Source organism: Excalfactoria chinensis, chromosome 1, assembly GCF_039878825.1.
Source record: "Excalfactoria chinensis isolate bCotChi1 chromosome 1, bCotChi1.hap2, whole genome shotgun sequence".
Taxonomy (NCBI): Eukaryota; Metazoa; Chordata; class Aves; order Galliformes; family Phasianidae; genus Excalfactoria; species Excalfactoria chinensis.
Window position 1 is genome coordinate 116,018,651 of NC_092825.1, and position 22,185 is coordinate 116,040,835.

At 37.6% G+C, this 22,185-nt stretch overlaps 1 protein-coding gene across 4 annotated transcripts in view; it reads right to left on the bottom strand.

Annotated features, from left to right (window-relative positions):
* Positions 1 to 22,185, bottom strand: part of GLRA2 (glycine receptor alpha 2) — a 122,726-nt gene that overhangs the window by 97,309 nt on the left and 3,232 nt on the right. The window contains exons 3-4 of one of the 4 annotated variants that reach the window (XM_072354003.1): positions 4,969 to 5,036; positions 4,805 to 4,872 (exon numbers count right to left, since the gene is read on the bottom strand). The exons of 1 other annotated variant lie outside the window; for it this stretch is intronic. In XM_072354003.1, the coding sequence (XP_072210104.1) occupies positions 4,805 to 4,807 (3 nt within the window). In that variant the 5' untranslated portion in view covers positions 4,808 to 4,872; positions 4,969 to 5,036. The remainder of the gene's footprint in view (positions 1 to 4,804; positions 4,873 to 4,968; positions 5,037 to 22,185) is intronic. 2 more of the 4 variants (XM_072353977.1, XM_072353987.1) reach the window with 2 other exon arrangements.

Genomic DNA, 22,185 nt, shown 5'->3' on the forward strand with positions numbered 1-22,185 from the left:
AAAAACATGTTAATAAGGAATAAAATCGGAAGTAGAATATAACTTTCATATCATAATGTCATAATTATATTTTTACTCTTCTGCTTGTGGAATAAGCAGCAAGGAGAGACGTGCATTTACACAGTCAGATGTGATTGTGTGTAGAATTTTGAATTTACTTTTCCTATGCTAACATTGTAACTAACTCCCAGAGAAAAACTCTCTTGAGGATGATATCTCAACATGAAGCTCAGGCAGCTGACGGTGTGTGTTTTGTGAGTTCCTGAGGGTAGGTGTGGGAGGACTGTAGTAATGCACTCCTACACTATCACAAGTACACCTGCTCCACAAATTCTTTCTGACAGCACTACTGCTCTGAATGAGAAGCATGGACCTGAATTTTCAATCTCAGTTGCAGTACTGATGCCAGTGATAGCTCAAGGCAACTCATATAAAGAGTTTTCCTCTGTTCTCAAGCCATAAGACCAGGGCGATGCTAATACACTGAAGGAATAGTCTTCTGACTAGTTTTACTAGATTTATGTGAAGATTTAGGGACTCAATCCACAGATACTAAGTTTCTGTTAAAAAAACCAAAGAGAAACGTTTTTTCTATTTTCCTCAGGCTGGGCAAAGTTAGGGATGTCATCTCTACAGCCCCCAGGTTCTCCCTCCAGGCCTTCAGCAAAGCTCTGCTGCCCTTTGGCTTCAGGCACTACTGTGACAAAGGGAGCTGGGGAGCCCCGCTCCTTTTTCAGTGCAATTTTTCTGACACTGGACATGCTTTGGACTTATTCTGGTGTTATCTTTCTTACCATCCTCCCCTCCAGTCACATCGGTACCCCAAGTGTTAAGTCAGACGTCTGATGCTAACAGCAGACTTAGCTGGTCTTGCAGACATAGGAGTGGCTGACCAGAGAGACTATTCTCTCTCCAAGTGCAAAACATGAATGCTAACTGAAAAATAGTGTTCTAATAATCTATTTCAAGGCCATAACAGAAAAGGGCTTGTTTAACTAGACACCTAAGTATGTAAGGTGTCACCAGTGACTTCAGTGGGAGTCCTTTGTGCAGTTTAAACTGCATATGTAAATTGCTCATTTGCTCAAATTGGAATCTAACAAATTGATTTGCAATGTGTGTTTTCTAGTGGGACTATAATCCACACAGCGACAGCCAAGATCTGTTCTCCCTAAAATATTTAAAAGAATGGCAGTTCTTTTTCTCCTAACACAAGTACTCAAAACATGACTGGATTTTGATGCATTTTTCTCAACAGAGAATCTGCTGCATAGTCAGTCATTGATTACAGGGTGTAACCACAATAATAATGTCCCCATAGTTAGTCATTTCTGTAATTAACAATTAGCCCATCAACGTACGATCTGCTCTTAACTTCTCCTACAGCTGATAGCTAAAATATCCTGGTCATTAGTGAAACTGAACATCTGAATGTTTTGGGACTTTGCCTAGCCTGATGTAGATTACTCATCTGTGATATTCAACAGCAGTGAATTTTCTGCTGAATACTGCATTTATAAATGCTTCTAAACATAGATATAAAGCTTACTGGCATAAGGCATAATCACATTATTCTATGAAGTTACACAGGAATGTCTTTTTTTTAATTATTCTTATTATTTTTTCCCCCCTTCTTTGCAAATTAGTTTAAATGATGGCAGGTAGTTCAACAAAGAAAAATTCCAACAATTCCATATTGAATCTGGTCTGTTTTTCTGTTGTTTTTTTTTTTGTTTTTTTGTTGTTGTTTTTTGTTTGTTTGTTTGTTTGTTTTTGTTTTGTTTTGTTTTGTTTTGTTTTAATATTTTGGTTTGGTATAATATAAACCATTTTTAATGTGGAAGAAACTTGCTTTTGGAACAAAATAAATCATGGTACTGATACAAATGTCCTATGTGTACATAATAGTGCAATGTGTCTCACACACTGGCATTTTGCTTCTGTAAATCTTTGGGAGCCAATCTCATGAAGACAGTGAAGATCCTTTTGAAGAGAGTCAGCAGACAACTCTGTTTCTTTTCTCAGTTAATAGGTTTTAGCTTTTAGAAGAAAATGCGTGAGTTGTGCTAGCTGTTCACACAGGGATAAATGTACTCCTGGTGTCTATCCTAACAAAAAAGCAGAAGATACTCCTGCTAACATTATTGACAACTGATTGAATTTAGTAGAACTGGGACTGTAATCCTGTTTGCCATGTTCCTCCTGCTGAAAGCCTCTCTAAACAAGTTTTCATTTCCCAAGGTTTCCAGTGAGCTATTGCAGCTCTTCAAAGTTATATCTTGACAATGTCCCTTCAGTATATATACATAGTTTCATTAAGCATCCCTGATCCCTGAGGCAGGAATGTCTCTTTTTGACTTGCAATCCAGAGTTTTAAGTTATTTTTTTATTTATTGGTCAAAATGATCAAGTGCATTTTAAAGGGAAAACGGATCCTAGGAGTCACACAAAACCCATTATTTATCACAAGGGATGCCAACATTTTTACCATGATTGTATTTATTTCAGAACAACAAAGCAGATGGAACAGCAATTGATGTCTGCCTCTCAGAGCAGTTTTTAAACATTCTAAAACTGTTCATACAAGTCACTAAAGAAGTTACAGCATTAAGAAAGTCAATATCAAACCACTGAACTGCATCTAGGAGAACTTTTTCCACACTTTCCAGCATTATGAAAAAAGCAAAATAAGAAAGCCAACAGTCTTTGTTTTTATCAACTTGAATGTTTAGCTGTTTTCAGCAGAATGTGTTAATGAACATTGAAAAGGTGCACATTAACATATTTGATAGACAGTAAAATGCAATGAGGGGATTTAATCAAAGCAATGAAGGAGTCTAATTAATGCAATCAGCATTAGGTCGTGCAAATATTTTCATTGAATGCCATCTTGTAAAGCCAGTGACGTGCAGGATTTTTTGCTACTTAAAGCTATGCTAATGTCTCTACATCTTAAGATCAACAGACACAGCTGGATAAAAAAGTCTACATTCATATCTGTCTTTTCAAACTCTTTAAACACAGGACAGCAAAGTTTTCAAAACATTGCCTGTTGATAATTATTCTAAATAAAGATTAAGGGAGTTTTCATATAAAATTTTACTTGGTTTTAGTTCTATTCTTCTAAGTCATTTTCAAAATATTATAGATATGTATTCTAAAATCTTGTTCTCTGTTTATTTTTAACTATGTATTTAATAGCTGTGTCATTTATAGAAGAATCTTTCCTACACTATATGAGAAAGCAACCTGTTTTAGTAACTACTTGCCTTTTGCCTCTCAAAAATGTTATTTAACATTTGTTATATATTTTTTTCAAGTAATTACATGCTAATAAAGTATTTTAATGCTAAATAAAATGTCTAAGTTAGAGAAAACATATTATTTTCTCCCTTATTTCAAGCCAATTTTTATCTTATTTTTTAATAGAAAGCAGCTCTTTGCTGTAATTTAAGTCATTTTGTAAGTAGAAGTTTAATTTTATTTAAAAAGAACTCAGTCCTGCAGTCCTATCTTTATTGACTCTCACTTTAAAGGGGAAGAAAAAAAAAAAGAAAGAAAAAAAAGAAAAAAAAAAAAGAAAAAAGAAAAAAAAGAAAAAAAAAAGATAGCCCTTTGTAGGAATAGTCACAGAACAGGGTAGAGAAAAAGCATTTCAATTGTTTCAGAAGTGTCCATAGCTGAAAATTGTGCCCTGAGACAACATGCATAACTCCAGCAAAATTTCCGTGAAGGTGAGAACTCACATTTTTTATTACTTTATGGAAGAGGAAACTTAAAGGATATAAAGTAAAACTGGAAATCTGTCACAAAATTGTTTAGAGAATGGATTTAACACACATACACGCACACCTGGTTATTACTATATCTTTATCACATGATGTGAAAAGCATAAAAAAAATGTTCTTAGTATTAACCTCATGAGTCAGGTGCATGTATGCTTGAAGAAGTAACCACTCTTTTTCATTCATTGTTTGCAAAATGAGTTTAAAAACTTAAACATGTGCTCAGATTTGCTTTTCCTCAGCGAGTATTAAAGAAAATGAAAGTTTAACTTTTTTAGCTTTCAGACTAAAAATGAAGAAAATTAGACAACAATTGTCATCACCATTCTTTTTCTTATTATTTCTTTAATCCTAGACTTCAGGTCTTATTAAAAACCTTATCTCATATTGAAATGATAATTTGAACTGTTTAACTTTAAATATTAAAATGAATTTTTGACTTTCATACTTATTTTATGGCTGACAGTGTCCTTTGAATTCAGTCAGAAGAAAAATTTCAGTCATCTGCTATCCCAACACTTTCTAGAACAATTTTGGCCCTGAAAATAATCAAGTCTACTCATAGCTATACTGTGCATTAGTTACCAATGTGATTTCTAAAGTCAGATATAGTTGAGTTAAATCGAGACAATTCTAGTACTTCTGTCAGCCCAGTCTGCAGGAGCAGGTAATTCAGCAAGGATTTTAAGACCCAATCAAACACTGAGCCCTTGGCAAGCACCCCCACAGCTGAGTTCATGCAACTTTTCTGCCTTTGCAGTGCTAACAACAGCTGGGCAAACTGCCTTGGGCATGCCTGTAGTTACTACCATCACAGTCAATACAGACTATGGCACGGCAACTACAGATATATATTAAGATATGAGTTCAATAGGTTTATATAAATGAAGTTATTTTATAAATCTTATATTTTAATTTAGCTGAAATTAGTAAATTTAAGAACCCACATCTAGAATATCTCTGTTCTACATCACATCCCACTCCTTCACAAGATGGCTTCAATGACCAGTCCCACTCACCATTGTAGTTTCTGCTATTGAACCAAAGCTGTTGATAAATATGTTGCAGGTAACATTTACAGGAGGACCTGCAAGTTGAACAATAAATAGAAAAATTGACAGGTTGTGTTCATGACATATATTAAGTATTGTTGTTCTCTTGCCAATGGCATCATAGCACTTACCATTGTGGTTTCTGTGACTGATCCAAAACTGTTGATAAAAATATTGCAAGTAACGTTTACTGGAGGACCTGTGGAATGCAATAAAAATGTTGCAATATACATTGAAACAAAAGTACAGATCCCTCAGCCTCCGTACAATCTGGTACAGATGTGGCTGAAAATAAGCAGAAAGTGAGTTTTCCCAAACAGATCACGTAAACATCTATCAAAAGAAAAAAACATTATCAACACTGTACTGGTTTCACTGGAAGTTGTTAAGTAAGTACCGAGGACTGCATCCTTCTAGGGTTTAGGAGAAGTGTTGTGTGAGGGCATGGATTTAGCATCTCTTACTCTACAGCATCAGTGCAGGACACACTCCCTGTAACACTGCAAGCACTATCTCCCTTTTCTCTCAGATTTACAATAGGAGAGATTACCTTTTCATGCCTATCCCACTTTCTTCATCTCTTCAGTATTAAACTGAAAAAGTAAAATATCACTATACCAATCTTTTTTTCCTGATCATTTATATATATATATATTAAATACCAATGGTGTATAGGGGAGTTTAAACATATGAAAACAGAAGGTACTAGCAAATGATCTAAAAACCAATGTTTCATATAACTTACTGATTCTGAGCGAAGAATCCAATTTTATCTTAGTCTGCTAATGATGAGGTTAGTAAAACGTATACAGGAAATATGGGCCAATTGTAGCAGAAATTGAAAGGTAACCAACTGAGCATCAAAGTTTGCAACTGCTTTATTTATTTATTTGTTTGTTTGTTTATTTGTTTGTTTGTTTGTTTGTTTTTCCATTGATTTTTTTCGTAGGGAAGTCGATGTTATTATTCCAGGGAAGGAATTGTGTAGATATTAAACATTGTTAAGAAGTAAAAAGGACACACCTCATTGCTTTTTCCAGTGCATCATTTCACATACTCACACTTCATCCTACTGTGTTATTCTAATCTGATAGTCCATTTAAAATAAAAGCAGTAAATTTCTGTGAAGTGTAGCCAAGGTTTCTGAACAAATCTAAAACTCTTCAAAGGTAAAGAATGCATTTAATTTGATTTTACTGCCTAAAATCTAAAAATAATAATAATGCATTAAAAAAAAAAAAAAGTATTATCTTTAAAAATTTGGAAAAGAATTACAATCAAATAGTGTTTTTTCACCTAGTATGAAGAAGCAGACAGTCCAGGTGCTTTTCAAGAACATCTGAGACTGCCAGTCATTTTTAGGTTATGGCTGTTTCTTGAGAATACTTAGGCCAAAACTATAAAAATAATAATAACAATTTTTTTAAAAGGAAATAAAACAAAAATACAAGTAGCTAATGCCCAAATCCATAAAAAAAAAAAAAAAAAAAAAAAAAAAAAAAAAAAAAAAAAGTAGATGCTTGATATTCTGACAAGCAACCAATATACCATTTACATCCCCTGCATCTCACTTCCCCCTGGTTCTTTACAGAGTCTGTTGCTGCGGCAGCCAATGGGACTCTCCAATAAACTGCCTTCTTAAACAAGCCTGATGTTATAATGCATCAGACACCTCCTGTGACTCTGAGGCACTTAACACTCACAGGAACTTCTCAGTGCCCATTTGCAAGGAGCCCTGAGTATACTGAATACTCCTTTATGTTTGCTGAGGCACATTGCCTCATAGCTCCTACACCAAAGGTGCACAGCTGCTACCGCCTGGCTGGAGAGTTGTTACAGTTTAACCCAACAGATGGCCCAGCACCAGACAGTCATTCTCTCACTCTCCGTCTTCCCCCACTTACCAGTGGGACCAAGGAGAGAACTGGGAAGATAAAAAAAAAAAAAAAAAAAAAAAAAAAAAGTAGAACTCATTGGTTGCAATAAAACTATTTACTAAGATGGAGAAAAGGAAAATAATTATGACATTACATATATGTATAAATATATATGAATGTATATAATAAGTGCTGTACAGGCAATTGCTTGCCACTCCCCAGCTTTTGCCCAGCTAGCTTCCCATCAGCAGAAGAGGGATGAACTCCTACCCCTGTCAAAACTATATCCACATGATGCCATATTTTATGGGCTATCCCCTTAGTTAGTTTAAGTCAGCTGTCTTAATTCAGCTCCTTGGGCCCTTTGCTGCAAATGGCATTGGCTCTGTATGACTCTGCTTAGCAGCAACTATGAGCATTGGTGTGCTATCAGCATAGTTTTTCTTCTAGAACCAAAACAAAGTGTCTTATCAGACACTCTAATAAAACCATTCCATCCCATCTGAAACTAAGGTGAATGAATACTTTCCTTGTCAGTCTCCAGAGGGGGTGAATCCATCTTAGCATCTGTGGGAGTCCCCATGCTGAGTGGTAAATGCTGAAAGATGAATGATGAACCAAACCCAGCTGTTAAATGCGGTTCTTGATAGTAATCTCCAGTTTTGATAACATGTGGCCCCAATGCTTCCTTCATTAGGCAAGCTCGTGAAAAGATTCATTTGTACTCTTGCACTGGAAATCATTCCAACTGCAATTAATCATTTCTGCATTCTCTTATTTATCCCAGCTCTGTGGTTTTGGTGCATTATGCCCAGACTGCACCTGGCAGCCTTCTCCTCTTCGCATTAATTTCAACCATGTAGCTAAAATGTCTATAGTAGGAGTATTATAAAATTATTGCATTTGGAATAATGAATTTTGGGAAGCATCAAACACAGCATAGCCAACCAGTCAAAAGAGGTGATGTTCCTGCTATACTTAGGGTTGGTGGAGACTTGCACAGACTTGTATTCAGTTCCATTCCCCACAATGTGAAAAGGATGTTAAGGTCCTTGGAAGCATTAAGAGGATGGCAACAGGGCTGGTAATGGCTGAAGTCGGGTCTTGTGAGGAGGGGTTGAGGGTTCACTGGGCTGTCCAGTCTGCAGAAGAGGAGGCCAAGAGATACCTCACTCCTCCCTGCAGCTCCCTGAGAAGGAAAACCATAGGAAGGTGTCGGGTTCTGCTCCTGGGAATCAGTGGCAGACTGGGAATGGCATAAGGGTGGGATCCTGGAGCAGGACCAAAGGATGAAGTGAGAGGACAGCAATCCCATTAAAAACTGAGCATGCCCTTATCTGTGGAGTGGGGATTTTTCATCTAGGCTTAAATGAGGGATGGCAGTGAAATGTGGGTGAATGCAGGACCTGAATTTGCACACTGACCTGAGTGCTGTTAACACAGATCTCAGAACAGCAGTGTAAGGCAGAATTTGGTGAAGACAGTATTCTAGGTTTCAAGTTCTGGATGTAAATGAAGTATCCATTTCTTTTCAAACAACCCAGAAAGCTTCCAATATCCAACACAGTTCTTATGAGACCTGACACAGCTGTCTCCCATGGAGGACTCTGTTTTTTCAGCTGCAGTGCTATATCTACCCAAATTATCACTTCGAGAGCTTGCCAGTGCATCTCTTCACGGCCCTGCAGGCACATCCCTGAACTACTGCTGGGTCACAATAGCTGCCATGGTCATTAAGCAGAAGTAAGCTACTTATTCTTCTAGTTTCCTCCCTTCTTTGACTGATGCAAGCAGGATAAGGGCTGGAGAGGTGCTATCAAATGCTAAATGAGCCAGTCCTGTGGTGAGGGACCATGTAAAAAAGGGGGACTTTGATGCTCTGGAAAACTTCCTCTGAGGCAGGGGTCCATAAAACAGGATCCACAGCACAGGTAGTCCTTATTATGTGTGTCTACATAAGCCTCCTCCTCCCTTTACTCTTTTTTCTGCCTTTAGGAAAAATAGATTTTTTTTTCCCATTTTTCCTTCATCATCATCTCATGTGTGTCTCAACAACAAAGGAAATTTGCCAGTCACAGGAAGCAAAATAAATGACTCTGGGACAATGCAATCACATTAAGACCTGAAAATCCAGATGACACTTCCTGCTGGGGAGTGATACCTTCCATTCAGGACACTGATTTTCAATGGGATTTCTGAGGATTACATCATTCCAACTCCCTAAGTGTGACTATGCTCAGTGAACTGAAAATTCATTGTGCTTTAGAAGTATTCTCCACAATCCAGCATAGCAATGTTTCTATCACTTTTATTCTCCATTGATGGCAATTGATACCTATTAAAGGAAATAAAAAATAAAAAGGGAATCTCACAAGGGCAAAGATCTCCAGAACCTCTGAAAAACAGTAGTTGTATGGTACTTTGCACTGATACAACTTACTGGGGAAAAGAAGCCAAATAAAGCTGAAATTATTGTTCTGCTTCATCAAGCTAAAACCAACATACTTGGAAAGTTCATCTGTCATATACAATAACTTAGTTTTCTGAGAATGCCATATCTCCTGGTGGGAACGTAGCAACAGTTTTGGGTGCTCACTGTTGCGTCTGAGACTCAGAATCACATTCTATGATGTCAATATATATTTATGAAGAACAGAATAAGGCTAAGAGCCACAAGGGCACTCACAGATCCAGAGTCAAATCTGCAGTGATTTTAGCTGTCTGAATCCTACTTAGGAATCTCATTCCTATGAATATCATTGAGCCCAAATACTATCAAATAGCTAAGGAATCTACTTGAGTATTCTATTTATTGAAATGATATCTGTGGAGTGCTCTGCACAAAGTAGGTGGCACTGAACACAGCCAGCAGGAAAGCATTACAGTTAGCTTTCCCCCTAGTCTTCTTCGTTACGCTCATTTCCAGAAGTGCACTTGTAGGCGCACATACAAATACAAATAAGCAAAATGACATTAGGTATTTTTTTCTTTTACAGCAAGATTTAAGCTGCTTTCTTCATTTGCTTAACTTCAGAAAGCAAAATTGCAATCTTACAACATAACTTGATTATAAAAAGGTCATGTTACATTCCAAAATTGAAAGCCTTTCTTCTGCAGTGTACCACTGGAGACTTACAAGCCAAGTATTCCAGTGATTGTCAGATCCAGGTGACTACAGAATGAGTCAGAGAAGGAGACTGTCTCTGGGGAAGTACAACTAAAGCCACCTATATATGCATTGACACAGTCTGAGGTCAAACAATGAGTAATCAACTTCTGAAGTGGTGTGTGAGTTTTCTGCTGTGGAACTATTGCTGAATGTAACAGGAGTCATGCTGCTGAAATCCTATCAGAACTTCATGGGAGGAGAATTCCTGCTAAGATGCATTTTGTGTGTCTGAAAATGCCTGTGAAAATTGTTGGATTGGTGTGCCTTACAGTCAGTGAATGTCTCTATCCTCAGACCGAGCACTGGAGGAGGAAGGTGAACCTCACACTACAAAACCTCTTCAGCCCTGCATTTAGTGTTACAGTATAGTCCATACAATATGTTCATTCATTCCTGCCTCTTTCTGCTCAGGATGATAACAGAAACGTGTATTGCTGTCAGCTCTGGGGTTCAGTAAGATATTTCCACACAGGTTTATCTAACAGAGAATGTACAAGAACAGTTTTCAGGCACTATTTCATTTCAAACCCCAAACCAGGAGCTCAGAAATGAAAAGTCCTTTAAACAGTTGATATGGTGCTGATTTACCCAGCTAACATTAATCCACAAAGAGCATGTAACTAATGACTGTATAAAGGCACTGGGGCTGGCTCTCACATAGGTGGTTTGAGGGCTGCTGCCAGTGTAGTCATGGCAGGTTGGAATCGACTGTTGTTACAGCTCCTGCTGAGCTCTATATCGTCTCTGTGCTGCACAAAGAATCTCCAAGCAAATTACTTGAAATCTAGCTGAGATGCTTCTGCACAAGCCTCAGCCATACCTTGTGGAAGAGTGCAAACAGCACCAAAACTAAAGCCTTACACAAGCAAATGAGCTTGTGGAAATAAATTAAAAACAAACAAACAAAACAAAACAAGAAAAAAAAAAAAAAAAAGAATCAGCAGTCTTTAATTCAAAAGATTTCCAGTTGTAACTAGAAGCTATAGTATAAAGTTACTTAACAGCTATGCCAGCTTTGAAAGTATTCAAATAAATAATTTTCCACATGTTCATCAAACCATTATACTTTTTTTCAGAGCTCTCCTTTCTTCTTTCATATTTTTCCATTTCAAGCAGTGATGAGCAACTCACTACAAGGCATTTATATCTGAAATCTTTCTTCCTCCAATGCCAGAGGGCAAGCAGTGCTATTTGGTGGAACTGAATTGTTAGCTTTTCTTATGACATGAAAAGAGCCAGGCCCTACTTGTTGTGTGATTTTTTTTTTTTTAATCACTATGTAATCTTCAACAAAGTGAGCAAATGGAAAGGCTCTCAGGCTCACTGGGAGCAGGTAGCAGAGATGTTCATTGCATACAATTTTGAGAAACAGGTTGCTTTGCATTAATGAAGGCCAAGCTCTTCGTTGATGATCAGCATGTGAACTGCATAACATGTGCAGAGGTCTGGGACACATTTTAATGTGGTTAAATAAAATATGGTATTACATTTCTAGTCATGAAGCCTGAACTCCAGCATAGGGCCAGCCAAACTCCTCCTGGGTAATCTTATTTTTAATAATATTTTATAAATTCAATGTAGCCAGCTCATCTAAGAGACCACATGGAACCACAAGATTAAAAACGTTCACCAAAAGGAGAAGTCAGGGGGAAAATCTACTTAATGAAAAAAATAGAATTAATAATAATACTGAAATTTTGTTGGCTCAGACTAGGCTTTCATTTTCAGTCAGAATGAACTGCTTTGTTCTGCGTTGCATGCTCATCTCATAACACTTATTAAAAAAAAAAACAACAAAACTAAACTAAAAGAAAAAAAAGAAACAGAATTGATGCTCTATTCCTTTCTCTTAAAACGTTCTTACTTTGTTCCCTTTCTGTGATTCTGATCTTGTACGACAGAAACTGATGAAAGCTGAGTGTCAGTAGGTATTGTCTCAAAAGGTCTTTAAGGTATATGCAAGAGTTAATGAAAAAAAAGCAGTTCGGGTAACTAACATAACTGTCCAGACATCAATTTATGACTGCTAGAGAATTATACACAGATGATGTATAGAACATATATGAACAATGGGATTTAGACAAGTGGGATGGCTCAGCTATAGGGACAAGAAACAACAGAAAAGGTCAGGAGCTGATATAGATGGCAATCTGCAAATGGTCAGGTACACAAACGTATATTCACCACATCTAGCACTAACGGTTTTCTTTCTATTTTTACCTATTTCAGCTGGTGGGAACTACCCATTTTGGACCTCCTTAAAGTTCAGCTCATTCCTGTACAATCTATGCATAATATTACTCTGAAATTAACGCCTCCCTCCTGATCCATCAGCTGTTCTGTTGTACGTTTAGCTCAGTCTTCCATCCTCTCCATTTACAAATCCCCTGTCCCTCTGCTATATGGTCTCCCATATCCTGAATACCAAAAAAAAATCCATCTTTCACCTGAAATATAACCTTAAGACACTTCTAGGATGTCTTTCACAACCAATTTTTCCATCAAGTCTCTCCATATATAAAATGGCTGGAAGAATGGGAGGGGAAATGAGAACTCCTACAGAATAACATCTTATAAACTAACTGGCTTACCTTCTTCTAAGTATCAAGTCACCTGTTGTAAGGAAATTATGAGGCTCTTGATACAAGATGTTCAATGCATTGCTGAGAGGAGCATCACATGTATTTCATGTAGGCTCTGAGCTCAATCAAAACTCTTCAGGTTCAGGGCATACAGTTTTTTCTGCCATCAATAGTCATTCTGAGTAGGAGTCTACTACAACATTTTCCATATGGGACTTATCCACACTCAGGCGCTCATTGGCCTGAATTAAATCTGTCCCTAATTATTTATAATTCTGATAAAACTGCTGAGCTTATCTTCAACAGAAACGGGAAAAAAGAAAAAAGAAAAAAATAATAATACTATTTTTAATAAATAGTGCGTTCTTTATCCCTGCAAAACTCACCTCAGAATTATGACAAAAAGAAAAATAATTCTCAAGAGTATGGAGCCAAAGAACTGTGAAATTATTCTCAGGAGAACGGAGCCAAATAGCTGCAAAATTCTCACGGGTGCTTATTTTTAGGATGGTTCCTATAACTAGAATGACCAACTTCAGACTACTGTATTTGATAGGATAGCACTGTCTTCAAAGAAAAATTGCTGCAGTCTGAAGTTATTATGTGATGGGGCCACATCTGCCTTTTTTTTTTTTTTTTTTCTTTTTAGCACATGGGTGAGTTTGCACATGCATTTATGCAAAAGCAATGGGCTTAATTCACATCTAGCAAAAAAAGTAGCTTTTACATAAGTTACTGGTTTAGACCCATGCATGCCATTTGCATGCGTCTCTTTAAAATTGTGAGATACTGCTTTAGACTGTAGTGTGAGATGTTACAGCTTCATTCCGGCCAAAGAGTTACTATTATTGTACTTATTATTTAGGATTTATTCTTTATTAAACACACTGGACAACAAAAGAAGAAAGAACAGCCTTTCTACAACAGTTTTATAACCTGGGATGAAGGCATGAAGACAGCATGCTTTGGGAGTATAGTCATCAGAGGCAGCCTAACATAATGAGTATCCATCTAGTAAATTTTAATCCTATGTTTTCCCTAAGAATGCTTGTCTAAGGAAAGCATATAACCTTTTCCCAGCTGTATTTCCTCAAGTACAAAGGAAATAACATATAAACATGTTCCTAGGGCAGAAAAATTGTATCAATTGAATATCACTTACTGCTCTTCAAGGGAAAGTGCCGACAACTCAGCTAGCCTCAGATGTTCTCAGTACCTTCCATACATCCCAGGGTTTTGGAGTGGCAGAAACACCCAGGAGGAGATACTAGGTTTCAGAAAAGAGCATCATAGCACTGCTGTGCTTCCCTGGACCAACAACTATTTTCTATAGGCAGTAAAATCTTTGTCCTTTGACAGGTAGAGCAGCTGCAATATGTGCATTAAGGGACCATCTGACCCTCTCTTTCTCAGTAAGGCTTAGCTACCTCACTTAGTATACACAGTTGTGAGCATTACCCGGCAATACATTAAATGCTAGAAAGAGCAAACAAAAATTTTAGTCTTTCCTCTAAAACAAAACCATTTGATTTAAGCATAAGGTAGTTTCTAGCCAAAGCGCATCTGAGCACACTCAGGAGCCTTTTTGCTGCCACTCTTTCATGCTACTGACGTGTAGTTGAGGCAAAAGGAGTAATCAGTGTGTCTTCATGCCCTTGTAATACCTGAGGATTGCTAGAAGCTGGCATGGTAACTGAATACTTGATGATCTTCATGCTTTCAAGAATCTTAGCCTTTGTATTTCTGTATATTTCCCATTTTATAACATGGACTTGTTCTTAAGAAGACTGGCAGATCACTATTTATGCCAGACATTGTGCACCTCAAATTTGAGAGATGTTATAGCCTGTGCCAAGCTGTCTGCATAATTTAAGGGGCTCTTAAAATAACTAATTTCTGTGAAAGACTATGAATTGAATATTTGGAAGCTGAAGCATCAAACATACATTTTCTGATGACTTAATCAGAGATTTATATTCATATTTCCAGAGGGAGGAAAAAAAGATAATGAATCTGTCTAATAAAACAACACATTCTGCTTTATGTATACATATTCCTTCTTGCTCTATAACCACATGTAATAGGTTTTCAGTTGATAAATGTTATGCTTATAGTAAAGTAAGTGTACATGTTTTCATACATTCTTTATATAAATTGCATGTTTCCTAAGATAGGGAAAGCATAACAAGACACTTAATGAGTGACCCCAGGGCATTGGCTTCAACTGTATAAAATATTTAAATCTAAACATGACACTGAATATAATGGAAATAACACAATTAAATTAGAACATGGTCAGAACAATAGAGTCTCCTGCTTTGATATCAAAAGACTTTGGATCTGCTTTGGCATTTGTTCTTCCTAAATTCCCTTGGCATTTCATGCAGCAGCAGACCAATATTCCATGACAAGAGCCAAATGCATTGATATATCTTAATTAAATCACTGGTTCTGAATAAAAGCATCACGCCAACATGACACGGATCATTGTGGCTAACTTTATAATTATAAAAGAAGACCAGGGACAGATGAAGCCAAACAGCAATTGTGTTTACACTTCTGCAAGATCAAAGCCTTTCCGAGTTGCTTTGTAGGGAGATGGCTCGAGGAAGCTCAGGGATCCGTGGAATGAAAGAAACGATAAGCAGTGTAGGTAGTCAGGGAGTTCACCTGAGCTAGCTGCCTGGCCCCACCTGTCTAGAAGACTAGACATAAAGTAAATGGGCTTGAGGTTCCCCTAGCCTATTGATGTTCTGTTTAAGAAACTAAAATTTACGAGGGATGGTGAGAAGGACATGTTCCATAGCCCATCAATTTTAAAACACAGTGTTCCTTGCATAATTGCAGTGAGATTGCCTGAGAACATGTACTCAGGCATGTACTGAGGCAAGGCAGGAGCAGAACATCAGTTTCTTAGCTACATAGTTAAAGAAATTAAAACAAACCAACTAACAAAACACAAAACCCAACAACAAAAGCAAACAAACAACAACAAGTCTTGGAGAACTGGGGAGGTGCCTGAAGACTGGAGGACAGCCAATGTCACTCCTGTCTTCAAAAAGGGCAAGAAGGAAGACCCAGATAATTATAGGCCAGTCAGCCTCACCTCTGTCCCTGGAAAGGTGATGGAACAGCTTGTGCTGGATGCCATCTCCAGACAACTGGGAGAAAAGAAGGTTATCAGAAGTACTCAGCATGGGTTCACCAAGGGAAGGTCGTGCTCGACCAACCTGGTGGCCTTTTATGAAGATGTCACTAGCTGGGTGGATGTAGTCTACCTTGATTTCAGTAAGGCTTTTGATACTGTCCCCCATGACATCCTTATAACAAAGCTGAGGAAGTATGGGATAGATGAGTGGACAGTGAAGTGGGTCAAGAATTGGCTGACTGGCAAAGTGCAGAGGGTTGTCATTGGTGGTGCAGTGTCCGGCTGGAGGCCTGTAACTAGTGGCATCCCCCAGGGGTCTGTGCTGGGTCTGGTCTTGTTCAACATCTTCATCAACGACCTTGATGAGGGTATAGTGACCACCCTCAGCAAGTTTGCTGATGACATGAAGTTGGGAGGATTGGCTGACACGCCTGAAGGCTGTGCTGCCATTCAGCGAGACCTGGACAGGCTGGAGAGCTGGGCAGTAAGAAACCAGATGAGGTTTAACAAAAGCAAGTGTAGAGTCTTGCACCTAGGTAGAAATAATTGCATGCACCAGTACAGGCTGGGGGAAGACCTGCTGGAGAGGAGCTCTGCTGAGAGGGACCTGGGCATCCTGGTGGACGACAGGTTGGCCATGAAGTGTGTGCCCCGGTGGCACAGTGGTAGAAGTGCCGCTTGCAACACCGGAGGCCCGGGTTCGAATCCCCCCTGTGGCACAAGTGGTAGAAGTGCCGCTCTGCTACACAGAAGGCTCAAATCCTGGGAGTTGGACTCAATGATCTCTAAGGTCCCTTCCAACTCGCACGATACTGTGATACTGTGATGAATCAACAGTGTGCCCTTGTAGCCAAAAAGGCCAATGGCATACTGGGGTGCATTAAAAAGAGCATGTCCAGCAGGTCAAGGGAGGTGATCCTCCCCCTCTACTCTGCCCTGGTGAGGCCTCATCTGGAATACTGTGTCCAGTTCTGGGCTCCCCAGTACAAAAAAGACGGGGATTTCTTGGAAAGAGTCCAGCGGAGGGCCACAAAGATGGTGAAGGGCCTGGAGCATCTCCCCTATAAGGAGAGACTTAGGGAACTGGGTCTATTTAGCCTTGAGAAAAGAAGACTGAGAGGGAACTTGATCCAGGTTTATAAATACCTGAGGTGTGGGAGCCATAGTGGTGAGGCTGGTCTCTTTTCAGTAGTGCAGGGGGACAGGACTAGGAGTAATGGGCTGAAACTTCAGCATAGGAAGTTCTCCACGAATGTGCTCAAGAACTTCTTTACGGTAAGGGACATGGAGCACTGGAACAGGCTGCCCAGGGAGGTGGTGGAGTCTCTTTCTCTGGAGACATTCAAGACCCGCCTGGACGCCTACCTGTGTGACGTGGTGTAGGGAACCTGATTTGGCAGGGGGGTTGGACTCGATGATCTCTAGAGGTCCCTTCCAACCCCTACAATTCTGTGATTCTGTGAAACCCAAACAATGTAATGTGTATAAAGAATCTTCATGTAGCATATACCTTTGCAGTGAGATGCCTATTTCAAGGATAAAAGTAGCTCAGAGGAATACCTCCCTAATAATGGATATGTGCACATTTCAAGGAATCTACATTTAGCAAGTATGATGGCCTATCCGCTTCCAAAAACAGTGGCCATGTGGCTTCTTTCCTCCAACAATGAACCTTCTGTGTATACTTTACCTACAATTTGTACCAGTTTCTTACTACATGCTGTCTTGCTTGCATGGGATCTCAGTGCCTACTGGAGCTTTTGAGCTTCAAACTCCATTGAAAACAGCCCAATGTAGAATACTGACTGCATCTAACATCATGGGCAGTGGTTGTTACTGACTGAAATCTGACTTTGGGAAAGTTGTTAATCACTGGAGAATGAACCACATCAGCTCCATGTCTATGTAACATATACTATTCAACTTTTGAATGCATTTATCAGTTATTTTTTCAACAGGTATTTATTTTAAAGCGACAAGTCTAGATTAAGGTATACATCTGCAGACAGTGCCTCTTAGCTCTTAGAAAATAGAAGTTGCTCTTATGTAGTAAGTCTGATGCCTTTCATTTCATCTCTATGTGTCATTCAGTAGTTTCTAATCACGCCAATTTAGCAGTTCATTACTGGTCTACTCAGGGGCCAAAGATGCAAGCAGTGGGCCTGAATACATGGGGAAAACTGACCCTTGGTGCCAACAAGTTATAGTATTAAAGTGCATTAGCCATTTCCTGTAACAGTTGTCAGGCTAATTTTCAGTAAATGACTTAGTCCATGTGTTTATTATTCAGATGTAAACCCACTGACTCGGCATGAAAATGACATTACAACACTGTAATCACAAACTAATCTCTTACAGTGACAGCCACTGCATGCCCAAACTGCATCCCTCTAACAAAACTTCTCCAAGTTCAGAAGCAGCATCTTGTGAGCAAGTTAATTCACACTGCATTGCATCATCCACTGTTAAGGGTAACACTAATGGGCACTGTTGCTGAAAATTTCCATGCAACTCCATAAAATTCAGAGTGCTTTTTAGAAAAAGGTGGCTCAGTGGGAAGGAATGCACTGAAATCATAGAACTAAATTCAATACAAAATAAAATCACTCTTCTCTTGATTGTTAACATTTTCTATACCTCTATATCATGCTCCTGGAGGACTTGGGAACAAATTCCCCTTCTCTCCATTCAGTATGTGTTAACCATGTACTTCATAAAGCATAAATAATATAGTCATGCCTATTGATAAATAGTTTTCTATCTGATCAGTTCTAATTATTTTAGATTGTGAGTAGTTTTAGAAGATGAAGATCCTAAAATATAAAAGTACTTTAGTAACTTCTGAAGGTAAAAATTTGCCAAGAAATCTGAAATTCAAGCTGACTTTTCAGCCTCATATCCCATGTTCTGACTAAATTGTATGTTGATCTTGCATACCATGCCATTGCTTATTGTGCTCTTGAGGAATCCTGAGTTGAGTACAAAGTTATCTATGATAATCACTTCATCATCTTTGTCTTTGTCATATATTTGGCTAGTGTTATAATATATGTACCCTGCACTATTTCTGGCTTTTCTGAGAAATCAAGGTGGATGATGGAGAAAGCACAAGCCTTCACTCTTAATTTTTTGTTATTCTCATAGCTTTTCATCATTGAAAATGTGTATTATTAACATTCATCACAGAAAAAGAATATCATACAGGTTTACATTTCATTATTTTAGAGAAGCCATGCTTAACTGACGCTATAATTGAAAAAGAAACAGCAAATCAAGTCATAGGATCCCAAACGTATGTTTGCTGTCAACAGAAGGACTCTCAGGGACTTCAATTAGTATTACATTGTAGTCTTCATATTTACATTTAAAAGTATTCCCCTCCGTGTTCTTACATAAATTATTAGGCTATTCAAATTCAATAGGAGATAAGCGTGAGGTGGAAAAGTGTGCATTAACTATCTGATGAAGTGATTAAAGAAAGGCAATTCTGAGAGCTGTCACTCTGCCTGATAGTCGGGGGGACTGTCTCTCTAAGTACCTGGTCAATTTGTATCTTGTGTCAGTAAGAACCAGAAATCTTCCCTTCTGTATTCCAGTGATTGTATAAGAGAGAAAGATAAGAAAATAATCTTTCAGTATACTGCAAAAAAACAAACAAACAAGCAAACAAACAATAAAACTAGGAATTGATGTCTAAGCACTTATGTATTCATCTGTTGCTCTCCCAGTATCTTCCTGAATGTTCTACTTTGCAAGAATCAAGTAGGGAAAAGCCCATAACTAATGATGAAATTCTTTATCTGGATAAAACACCTTGTCCCAAGAAGCAGCATTTTCCTCTCTTTTTAGACTTTATTCCACAAATTAAACAAATAGCTGCTGCTTTCCAGTAATTCAGACTAGTCACATAAACACATTTAATTATTGTATAATTAGCTGTTTAAGATAAAGGGGTTCTACTCGACTGCCTTGCCAAGAATATCCAAATTTTCTAGCATTTTAGAATGCTTATCAAACTAGCAGAAAGTTAAGTAACTGACCTAAAGGAGAAAAAAATAAAAATAAAAATAAAAAAACACCACAGAAATACATGAGTAGTGGTCCAAATATCTTCATCCACACTGTATTTTTTGAAGCACAGGAAACTAACATTTAAAGTAAAACCTGGTAGCTGATCTCTAGCTTATGCGGTTCTTCCTGTGGGCATCTTTTGTACTTAAAAATTCTTGTCTTAAAATATAAAATTAAATTAAGAATTTAATATTTCATATATCAGTACAGTTATATGACTTAAAATGCCAGTATTGTGCAATATCATAAAAAAATCTCACCAATTAATAAATATTAGAAATTGAAGCAACTTGTATTGAGATCAAAATAAAGATTCAGTACAAATATATTTATTTATTTATTTATTTATTTATATATAAGACTTAATTCCAAGCAAAGTAGATTTATGATGACCTTCTTGCACCTGTACTCTAATTCTTTACAAGGAAAATATATGCTATGTAGAAACAATAACATCTTTCCATTCTTAGAAAATTTTAATAAGATTTGAGAACTGAAAGATGGTGTCCTTCATAATAGCAATAACAAAAATGGTTTTCTGCTGAAAAGGTTTTCACAGGTGGAGTGAAATTCAAAGCCACATGACTTAATTCTCTTGTCCAGAAGAAAACCTCTGAGAGGTCAGAGATATGAACTTCTGGAAAAAAAAAACAAAAAAAAACAAAAAAAAAAAAAAAAAAAAAAAAAAACCACCACCACCAACAACAACAAAAACAAAAAACAAAGACAAAAAAAAAAAAAAAAACAACAGAAGATCTGCTGTAAATTCATACTGGTGCTCTGAAAAAAGATTCTTTGCTATTAGGAGCTCACGTGTGCCAACAGGCAGCACCTTCACACTGAGAAGAAGCAGCTTCACAATGAGAAGAAACAGCTTCACGTTGAGAAGAAATCACGAGGCTTTGAGGGAAGCAGTGTCTTTCAGACAGCTTAACATGTACCTTACGTTGTACATACCGTACCTGCTCTAATCATAAAACTATGAATCTGTCTCGTGCCCTTATCACCAAATTCAGTCATATACTGAAGAGAAGTAAAGAGTTGTCTTTGTGTTGTTATATGAACAGGGTCTGCTATACTGAACTGATTTTACCTGAGCTACAAGAGATGAAGCATAAGTCTTTCTTTACTTTCCCTCCAACATAAAGGACACAAAGAAGTTCTTAATAGTTGCTACCCTCACTCAATTCAGGCAATTTCTGTCTTTATTTGCATTCTCTGAAACTTCTCTGATACTCATGCACACACATCAAATGAATGCAAAAGCCTAACTCAATATCACTACAAGATAACGTGGGCTCCTGTTCAGGAAATTAATAAGCATTTTGTAAACTCTTCTGAAATTAAAACTCTGACTAGAGTTTTATTAACTTTAAGACCTTTGGATCTGAAAATCAAATTAGATTTCTCCTCACTTAGGCATGGTAAGCAGTCAAAAAAAAAAAAAAAAAAAAAACAACCACGTTGTTCCATGTCTTGTAATTTGTACTTGTGGAACAGAGAGAAGAAAATGATCTTTGATCTAATTTAATTAAACACTTTTCTCATTGATGTGTAAGTGACTTTTTTCCCAACAGTTCATTTACTGGCTAAGAAATGATTGTTCCACTTGTTATCTACTTTCGCAGCACTGCTAACAAGAAGCAGTATAGAAAATGTTGGTCAACAGAGCCAATAGATATGAGTGCGAATGTACATTAGCATTAGAGCTGTTTATGAAGGAAGAGTTTTATTAATTTTTAAAGTATGACTGCATTCCAAGCTTTGAACTGGGATGAAGGGCCAGTTTTGGAGGAATCAGAGAACTCTTCAAAATAGCTAAATATATATTTACAATGAGAACTTCCCTCAGAGCTCTCTTCATTTGAAGCCGAAAGACATTTGTGTTAATTTCCACCAGAATTTAAAGGTCTATAGCAAGGAAAACTTTCTCTGATAGTAATGATTGCAAAAGAGGGCAGTTTACAGCCTTCTTTGTGCTGGAATGGTGGTGATGATTCTCCACAACTTGGTTCAAATTTTGGAAGAAAAGGAGAAAATCATAGAAATGTCAAAATGAACATGTTTTTGTGGTTTTTGTTAGAATCATGGGAAACTGGTTCTGATAATTCAGTCAACATTAGCAAGATAAAATCTTCTCTGTGCATATTGTGAGTCCTATCTTCCTTCTTCAGACACCACTATAAGGGAAACCACCATTCATCATGGAAGTGTTGAAAGTTCTCATGGCTCGAAAATTTCAGGAACAAGTACTGTGATACTGTGATACTGTGATCTCAGTTACTTTTAGAAGGAAATCCTATTTATTTTTTGGAACTAAAAATGTCTTCAGAGACAATATCTGATATCTAAATGTTTTTGACCTACATAAGTAAATCTGAAAAGAGAGTTTTCTGTAGAGAAGAACAGAGCTCTGTGCACTTATTACCTACACTGCTCCTATAGTCCTCCCCTTGGAACATCTTATCTGCATGACAGTAATACCCTGAAATTATTGTAAA